The following is a 9,750-nucleotide window of genomic DNA, read 5'->3' as shown; positions in this document are numbered from 1 at the left end:
ACACACTGAGATACCCCAGTAGATCTTCTAGTAGCATAATTCTAGTCGCATTTGCATTATATAACTCCTGAAAATCTTTTAAACTTTTAAACTTCAAGAATAGGGGAAAAAATCCTCACATCTTTTTTCTAACGCTCCAACATAAATGAGCAGATGAAAGTGATGTTTGTGGATCATACCATTCAAAAGAAGTATTTTCCAGGGGGACCCTTTTTTTAAATTAATGTACGGGGGAACAAAGCATCAGCCCAGTTTTATTTACTGGGTAGCCCATAATCAACTCTGCGTAGATACTAGCTGGTTAAAAAACAATCCACATGGCTAGTTTTGTGCACTCAGGAAGAGGGTCTTGAGTAGAGGTGTGCATTTGTTTGGCAAAGCCGAATCAAAAAATACCATGTTGGTATTTTTTTGGGAGGGGGGGTATTAAACCTGAAAAAATGGCGGCAATTTAAGGGGCCCGAAAGGCGGATCCCAAATAATGCCAAAACATTCGGCATTATTCAGGCCATTTCAGCCCCACCACCATTTTAAAAAAAACAACTGGGAGGAAATCCCCTCTCCCCCTGCCCCTCACTTGCAGGTGGTACAGAGCTGAATGCTGGGGTTCAGCCCAGCTGAGCCCACCGCTCAACTCTGCACCACCTGCTGCCTCCAAGCCCCTGTGGACTTCAGAGGTGGCTGGAATTTTTTGGGCTTGGGTTTAATAGACCCCCCCACAAAAATTCAAATATCCCCCAAAAAGCCACCCCCACCCCCCTATGGGGTATGGGGCTTCAGCTTTCTTCGCATTTTTTTGAAAATTTCCGGGTCTGTTAAATTCGAAAAATACCGGGGACGGGGGTGAAGGAAAAATGGTGCACACCAGTTGAGTTTCTTAAATAGAATTCCTCACGCCACAGAGGAAAGCGCTTTTGAAACTGAGGGAACTTCCAAAGATGGTCAGTTATACGGCATGAGATTTGGTGGCAGCGGGGCTTCTGTTTAAAGAAACGAATTTTAAAAAATCCCTGTGGGCCGTACCTAAAGCAACTGGATCCCAGCCGCCTTGGGTGGGAATGCTGGGAAATGGCTTCAGGGGTTGCGACGACTCTTTCGCGTGTTGTTTTAAGTTGTGCGAAGTGAGGAGCTGAGGGTGCAGTTTTTAAGCAAGAGCTTTTAACTATGGTGGTATTTGTGACAGTAAGTTTGACAAGGGTAAGCATAACGGTCACAATCTGGCGCTGGAACTGCTCAGCCCATTGGGTTTAAGCGCTCCTTGCTTGTCGGACCATGGCTGAACTCGATTGGACAGTGGAGGATTCCATTCAGGAACCATCTAAAGTGTGTTTGCCCTTTCGTGGCTGTGTATGTTCTGAGGTGACCCTAGATACAGCGCAAATTTGAACGTGTTCAACTAGAATGGGTGAGAACCAGCAATAATTGCTATCCATATATTTCAGCAAAGAGCAACCAGGTCTTAGGAGGCGTTAACAGAGAGGTTTTCAAACTAGCCACTTCTTGATAGGAGACTGTTAAACCTAATCATTTCTGATACCACCTCAAGCTAGCTTATATTTTAACAATACATTCTAGCAGTGGAACGTTTCAGCCTGACGCTGCTGACTAAACATGTTGGACCTCTTGGTGGAACAGAAAAAGAGTGAAACAATGCTTGGAATGGAGATTGCTTAGAAGTAACCACCTTTCTAACTGCTCTTATTAAAAAACTAACACAATTGTGTAGAGTTTTTTAGTGCAGCAAACTGTTCAGGGTCTCATGAATGGATATAAAGCCCCATGTCTGAACTGGCAAACAGATGCTGGATAGCTTCATACTCCCTGTAATTATAATGCCACAGGTCTTTTGTTCAAAAAGGATACTAGCGTTTTCTCTGTGTAACTGCACACATATATACTATTATGGAACTGTGTATGTATACACATGCAGGATTACATAGTTGTACACACAGTCCTGAAAAGGAAGCTGTGGTTTCATTTTAGCAGAATTTATAATTAGAACTCTGACTTGAGGGTACCAAGTCTGTGCATTACTTTCCAGAGTAGATGATGGAAGACTCACCTTTTACTGATACCATATGTGTCGGTATGATAGCAGTTGTATAAATGTAAATTAGTGTAAGTGGGTAAATAATACTTGATCAAGATATTTTTCAAACAGATTGCAACATGCATCCTTTTTGTCTAGAACTAAATCTATGCTTACCTTTGTAAATATTCTGTGTCTTATTCTAACTTGCACCTTTTTTGTGTGATGTGTATTTATAAATGTGCAGAAAACATTTTGTGAAGTTTGGATTCCTGTTGTAGATTATGTATGACGGAATTGCGTGTAAAGATTTGAAGAAGGTGCAATCAAAGATCCAGTTTTTTTGTCTCTCTCGGAACAAGCTTCCTTCAGTATTTAGCTTGGTTCTCCCTGCCCCTCCCCCCGGCCTTTTGCATGAAATTGCTGAAGAAAATAGTAAAAATACATCAAGATGCTGTGAGCATTCATGAGGCACACCTGCAGCATAACCTCTCTATTCAGTGGGGTGATGCAGAATCCCTGCAAAAGCCCTATAGAATCGATTCTGCATCTGGGTCAGCCCCATTGCCAGTAGAGTTTGGGAGGGGGAGAAGAGGGTGCTTGGGGTTAATTTTCTAGTTCTGGTTTACATCTAAAAATAGATTTAAATTTATATTTACTAGACCTATTCAAAGATTACACTTTTCTATATTGTAAAAACAAGACTGTCAGATAAATCACAAAGAAAAAAATAAAACCTTTATACTATTCTGTACAAGGAGACTTCTGTGCTGCTTGTTCTTGACAATATAAAGATTTTTTTTTAACTACCCAAATTTATTAAGGAAATAAGAGTCCTGCTGGGTGAAACCAAGGACCTGTCGAGACCCATCCTCCTTTACTCGGTGGCCACCCAAGTGTCCATATGCATGAAACACGCACCTAGAATCAGAGTTGGAAGGGACCACCAAAGTCATCTAGTCAACCCCCTGCACGATACAGGAAATTCACAACTATCTCCCCCCCAGTGACCCCCAGAAGATGGCCAAGATGACCTCCCTCTCATTATCTGCCTAAGGTCATAGAATCAGCATTGCTGACAGATGGCAATCTAGCCTCTGCTTAAAAACCTCCAGGGAAGGAGAGCTTACCCCCTCCTGAGGAAGTCTGTTCCACTGAGGAACCGCTCTGTTAGAAAATTCTTCCTAATGTCTAGTCAGAAACTCTTGATTTATTTCAACCCGTTGTTTTCTGTTGCCCCAGGTCGGAGAAGAACCAACTCAGCACCCTCCTCTATATGACAGCCCTTCCAAGTACTTGAAGATGGCTATCATATCCCCTCTCAGTCTTCTCTCCAGACTAAACATACCCAGCTCCTTTAACCTTTCCTCTTAGGACTTGGTCTCCAGACCCCTCACCATCTTTGTTGCCCTCCTGTGGACACATTCCAGCTTGTCTACATCCTTCTTAAATGGTAGTGCCCAAAACAGAACTCTATTCTAGGTGAGGTCTAATCAGAACAGAAGCTGCTTTATATTGATTCAGATCATTGATCCATCTAGTGCAGTGTTGTCTATGCTGGATGGCAATTCATGGCTTGGTAATGAGGGAGTTTAACTCACAAACACTTGGAAGAGCAAGGTCCTGCTTAAGATGGGTCCACCCATGGAGGCTTATAGATCCAGAAGTGTTCCTGATGTCTCTGTGGGATTTTCCAGTCCTGTCATAGCCTTGGTCAATCTGTCGACTGCAGACGATGACCTGGGCAGTAGACACAATTGTTTTGGAGCACCCTCGCCTTGCCCACAAGACCCGGAATGCCCCAAGGTTTATTGAAGAGCTTGGAATGACAGGCAGACAGAGCCATGTGGAGGAAAACTCTGAATGCAACAGAATATGGTGAGAGCACATAATCTTGCCTGCTCTGTTGCAGCGATGGCGGCAATGCAAGGGCATCTCTGCAATGCCATCTGGCCAAGCTTTTCTGGGGGACTTTTATATGAGCCCTGTCCCCACTCAAGGATGTAAAGCCAGATTGTACAGGCCCACTGTGAATCATTTTTGAAGACTGAATTGTTCACATTGCAGCCTCTGTGGTAGAACGTTGGGGTGGGGAAGGGGGATGTGGCTCAGTGGCAGAGCATCTCCTGGGCATGCAGAAGGTCCCAAGTTCAATCCCTAGCATCACCAGGTAGTAGGTGATGGGAAAGACCTGAGATCCTGGAGAGAGTAGACACGATTGATCTTCATGGACCAACGGTCCCATTCAGAAGAATGCAGCCTGATATATATGTTCCTATATATGTCTTCAGCAATTCAGGTGCTATGGTTGATTCAGCTGAGTATCTTTGCTCCCACATCTTGCCTCAGTAATGACAAGGACACAGACCAGAGGGAGGGGCAATCAGAGTTTCCACTTCCCTGATACTTCCTAAGAGAGGGAGTTCCTCACACGTTTGTGTTAGAAACCGAGAGGCTCCTAAAAAACACCCACCTATGTTTTTATTTTTTGCATAAAAAGGAACGTTAAAACACCATACCAGTTTTTATAACAGCCATCCTTAAAATTATGCAAAGTAGCAAGTTTTAATTAGAAACTAATAATGGTATGTCTCCTACTCAACTTTCCGTTTTTGACAACACTTCCCAAGCATCCAGCCACACACTTCCTCCAATAAAACAGCATCTGCAGGACTAGCAATTTCCACCAATTCTCCCCTCCTAGTTCCCCCCCCCCAATGCCATTCCTGAGGATCTATGGAACTCACGAACAAAATGTTAGGGAGCTCAGTTGGCAGCAATGGGGGGGGGGAGCAAGAATGTCCTGCTATGCAAGTACATGGATGGTTAAGGACACACCACTATTTCTTAAGCATCTTAATGTTGTTCTGTTTCTTTTTCCCAAGTGGGTTTCCTTTTTGTCCCATTTGACTATGCCAAGATGGTAAATTTCCATTTTCTGTACCTCGCTGAAATAATGATCAGGCTTTTTTTTCTTTTTAAAGAGTCAGCGTGGTGTAGTGGTTAAGAACACTGGACTCTAATCTGGAGAACCAGGTTGGTTTCCCCACTCCTCCACATGAAGCCTGCTGGGTGACCTTGGGCTAGTCACAGTTTTCTCCGAACTCTCTCAGCCCACGCAGAGGCAGATAATGGCAAACCACCTATGAACAGTCTCTTGCCTTTACAATTTTATGGGGTTGCCATAAATCAGCTGTGTCTTGACGGCACACACCGAAGAAGAGTTGGTTTTTATATCCCGACTTTCTCTACCACTTGAGGAAGAATCAAACTGGTTTACAATCACCTTCCCCTCCTCATAACAGACACCCTGTGAGGTAGGTGGGGTCAAGAGAGCTCTAAGAGAACTGTGACTAGACCAAGGTCACCCAGCTGGCTTCATGTGTAGGAGTGGGGAATCGAACCCGGTTCACCAGATTAGCGTCCGCCGCTCGTGTGGAGGGGGGAGTCAAACCCGGTTCTCCAGATCAGAGTCCACCGCTCCAAACCACTACACCATGTACATTAGGGCATACAACCAAAGAAGGCTAGCAGAGGAAACACAGTGCAATCTTATGCAGGGTTAGCCCAGGCTAGCCTGATCCCATCAGATCTCAGAAGCTATACCGGGTCAGCCCTGGCTAGTATCTGAAAGGATGACCTCCATAGAATATCAGGGTCATGACATGGAGGCAGGCAATGGCAAACCACCTCTGAATGGCTCTTGCCTTGAAAACCCTTTGGGGCCACCATATGTCAACTGTGACTTGACGGCACTTTCCACCATCACCAAGCCCACTGAAATGAATGGGCTTCGACTGGAGAAATTCTCCTTAAGACTGCACTGTCAGTGTTTTAAACCTGCAATCAGCAGCCACTGTACTTTGCAATGCCACTGTGTAGTTCAGTATAAGCCAGGCATCTGCCAGAGACCCCTGGAGCTACAAATTCCCATTTTCAACAAAAAACACAACTGATAAGGCACAGGACTACCAATACACCTCCATCCACTTTAGGCACAAATGGTGCCCATATAAGGTCATATTGCAGTTATTTCTTCACGCAATGCATAGTTAAACTGTGGAACTCCCTGCCCCAGGATGTGGTGATGGCTGCCAACTTGGAAGGATTTAAGAGGGGAGTGGACATGTTCATGGAGGAGAGGGCTATTCACTGCTACTAGTCAAAATGGATACTAGTCATGATGCATACCAATTCTCTCTAGGATCAGAGGAGCATGCCTATTAGGTGTTTTGGAACACAGGCAGGATAATGCTGTTGCAGTCATCTTGTTTGTGGGGGTTTCCTAGAGGCACCTGGTTGGCCACTGTGTGAACAGACTGCTGGACTTGATGGACCTTGGTCTGATCTAGCATGGCCTTTCTTACGTTCTTATGTTAGGTGGTATTCTCCCAAAATTTTCCAAATCTTTGTGCGATTCACAGTTGCGTAAATGACTGCTAGGGCTGGTTCACCTACAAATTCTCCAGTGCCCGTGACATCACTGGATTACTTGCATGTGTGAACGAGTTATCAAAGACTTAATACCACTTTGGCAAGACTTGCCCAGCAGCGTATCAAATGCACATCGTTTTGCTCAGCTGATATGCGCTTTGACCCAGCTCAACCCTGATCCTGTTGCCCCTCAACAATGCAATGCCATCACATCCAAAATCACTATTTATTGTGGCAAAGATAGGGCTTGAATAGGTTCACAAGCCGATGGCGGAAAAGAGCATCCATTGAAAAAAACCTTCCACTCTTTTACCCCCCACCTGCCTCGTAGATCCCAGTTTTGCTCTTGCTCAGCTCTGATGCCGAGATAGCCCTGCACGATTTCCTTCAACAGTTTTGTATAGTGATTGGAAACACTCGTCTCACCGTCAAAGAGGTGATTGCTTAAGTCTGGGAAAAAGGGACTTTGCCCAGAAAGTTCATGTAAGATTTTCTTTTCTAGAGGTAACTGCAGCTGCTTTAAATATATTAGAGAATCTTTGACATTAGCGTATCTTCTTAGGACACGCTCTGAGGTTTTTACGATCTGCCGCACGCACACTGACGGTGAACTCAAACCGTCCACACGCTTTATACGCCGGTCCAAATCGTGGCTTAACAGTCCGTCCTTAGAAGCAAAGAGGGCCATGACGCACACCCCGCATCTTAGGGCCGCCGCCAACTTCTCAGCAACGAAGCTGGCGGCACTGCGGCCTCTTGCAAGCACTGGCAGCTCCGTCAGTGCATTACTCAGGTCGGAGAGGGAGGAGCTGGGAGCCAAACAGAGTAGGCTATCCGTTGGCACAGTCACCTCGGCATGGTACAGAGCATGAATCGCACCGAGGGTTAAGTCCCTTCTTCGATAGAGAGATTCGTCCAAGGTACTTGCTTCTCCTAAAAGGCTATCCTCCTGCTCACCTGGCCTAAAAATGTAACTGGTAAGCACCTTCCAATAAGCTGCCTGGAATGCTACACAGGGGGGATTGCCATTGATTGCATATGTTTGTCTGAGAATCTCCAAGAATACTTTCAAATGGTCCAGGCTGAAAACGAAGGTCAGGAGAGACCGGGAAGGCACCTTGTCAAAATGTATGTAATTTGAATAAAGCCACTTTAAGCTCTCGGCATTGAGCAAAAAGCCCAGGAAACCCAGATTCCGTCTCCCTTTCAGTATGCGCCTCCCTGAACTGTCTCGTAATGCCACAAACGTACTTTTTGCTTCGCTCAGCAGGAGACTGACCTTGGCGTAGGTTCTAGCCGACACGGGGCCTTTCAGTCCTTTCCCGTGTCGGTTTCTGCTGCTGAACACCTCAAATAAGTTGCTGATCAAGCGCACAAACTTAGCAGTCCCCCTGCAGTCTTGAAACGTAGGCAGGCCCAGTAATTCGAGATGTTCCAGCACTTCTGCCACCTCATCGCTGAACAACTGGGTGGCCTGGTTCACCTTCAAACAGCAGCCCGGGCTCTTCCTGAGCTTGCTGGGCAGGAAGTTGCCATCAAGGACCGCCTTTTCCTGCTGCAGGGCCGCCAGCGCCACCACGTGCCGCCACTCCGCAGCACCGCCTTCAAACTCCAGCCGACCGAAGGACTGGAATGTGTTTCTTAACAGCTGCAACAAGTGGCAAGCGTCAAAGAAGTATGCAATGTGGTGGGAAGAACCGGGAGGATGCCGGAAAGTGCACCTGATACAGCCAGCCTCAATCAGCACGCCCAGGGCCTTTGCGGTGGCCATGCCACGGGCACTGGCAGCAGACGTCACAGACAGCACCGTGACGCCAATGTGATTCAGTCTGTTGATTGCCTGACGGAGCAGCTGGGCCAGCACATGGCCTGTGACCCAGCCGACAAAGAAGTATCCCAGGGGAACTCTCCAGGGAACGAACACCCCGACGGCCATTAAGACGATGGACTCTGAGGCCGCCGGTGCTTCGTCAGCGTCAAGCGCACCTGAGCCCACGTCGACAAACCCGGCCAGCCGCTGAGTCGCACGATCCCATTCTAGCTGATCCCTAAGAGTCACGCTCTCTATCATCAGCGAGCAATACTGGTATGCCGTTGCGTGGCTCTCGACTCTTTGCTGAAGGTGGAAGAAGGCTCTGTCACTGAAGCCTGGGCTAGCCGTGTCTGTGGACAGCCAACTGGAAGAGGAAACAGGGAGAAAGATTAGGAATTGTAACTGAGGAAGGGAGGGTAGGGTTGTCAATCTCCAGGTGGTCAAAGACAGTGACAGCACGAAGGTTCACACTTAATTATACAATGCTACATATTCTATATATAAAAAAGTAAAGGTCCCCTGTGCATTCCTGACCCATGGGGTGACGTCACATCCTGACGTTTCCTAGGCAGACTTTGTTTACGGGGTGGTTTGCCAGTGCCTTCCCCAGTCATCTTCCCTTTACCCCCAGCAAGCTGGATACTCATTTGACCGACTTCGGAAGGATGGAAAGCTGAGTCAACCTTGAGCCGGCTACCTGAAACCAACTTCCGTTGGGACTGAACTCAGGTCGTGAGCAGAGCTTGGACTGCAGTACTGCAGCTTACCACTCTGCGCCACGGGGCTCTGATATATTCTATATACTATTCGTATAAATTACAATACAACTACACATTTATACAAACACATATCTAAATCCATTGAAATGAATGGACTTTGACTGGAGTAACTCTCCTTAGGAATGCACTGATAGTGGTTAAGAGCAGCAGACTCTGCCCCCCATGCTATTTCTATATGATTGTGGCAGGCCCAGTTTAAACACACAGATCAGCAGCCTTCACATCTACTTGGACCTTGGAAATCTTTAATGCAGGCTTACATTGTCAGGGTGGAAGGATGAGGCAGAGGAAATCGCTTTCGGAAATATTTGTACGCTCTACTGCTGTACAAGTGAAGGATGCAGGCAAACTGCTTCATTTCTGTGGTGTGTGATGTCATTGGCTTTCTGCTGTTCAATTCCCATGGTAAATCTGTTACAAAAGCATCAGACAATCTTGGTGAAAACTGAGTAAGCGACCATGAAATGTAGAGAGAAACCAGACCAATTCTGAATGTTGCACTGTATAAAATGACAAAATAAAATAAAAGCCCTCCTTACAAACAGAAAACCAGCATGTGCTAGTTTTCATTATCTGCAGGAAATTTCTTTTTCAGAGGACAGAAGTGGTATGGCCCACCTGTAGTCTGAAGTGGTACAGTCCATCATGCCCTTGTTCTGCTGCATGTACTTCTTGGACCCAGCCTCATACAATGA

At 46.2% G+C, this 9,750-nt stretch overlaps 1 protein-coding gene across 1 annotated transcript; it reads right to left on the bottom strand.

The window, feature by feature from the left end:
- Positions 1-3,681: 3,681 nt before the first annotated feature.
- Positions 3,682-9,444, bottom strand: THAP9 (THAP domain containing 9). Its single transcript, XM_056855794.1, has 3 exons — positions 9,316-9,444; positions 6,784-8,640; positions 3,682-3,769 (listed from the first exon to the last, which is right to left on the bottom strand). The coding sequence occupies exons 1-3, from the start codon at positions 9,432-9,434 to the stop codon at positions 3,682-3,684; spliced, it is 2,064 nt and encodes a 687-aa protein (XP_056711772.1). The 5' UTR covers positions 9,435-9,444.
- Between the last annotated feature and the right edge of the window lie 306 nt (positions 9,445-9,750).

This window comes from Euleptes europaea, chromosome 9, assembly GCF_029931775.1.
Source record: "Euleptes europaea isolate rEulEur1 chromosome 9, rEulEur1.hap1, whole genome shotgun sequence".
NCBI classification, from domain to species: domain Eukaryota; kingdom Metazoa; phylum Chordata; class Lepidosauria; order Squamata; family Sphaerodactylidae; genus Euleptes; species Euleptes europaea.
This window is presented reverse-complemented; position numbering and strand designations above follow the sequence as displayed.

What these genes read in the sequence shown, in the direction of transcription:
- THAP9 (XM_056855794.1), bottom strand. Translation starts at nt 9,434, where the DNA reads ATGACATCACACACCACAGAAATGAAGCAGTTTGCCTGCATCCTTCAC. An exon ending in CATCCTTCCACCCTGACAAT is followed by an intron (nt 8,641 to 9,315) that starts GTAAGCCTGCAT and finishes TTCCTCTTCCAG; the next exon opens with TTGGCTGTCCACAGACACGG. An exon ending in AACTGGGATCTACGAGGCAG is followed by an intron (nt 3,770 to 6,783) that starts GTGGGGGGTAAA and finishes TCTACTGCCCAG; the next exon opens with GTCATCGTCTGCAGTCGACA.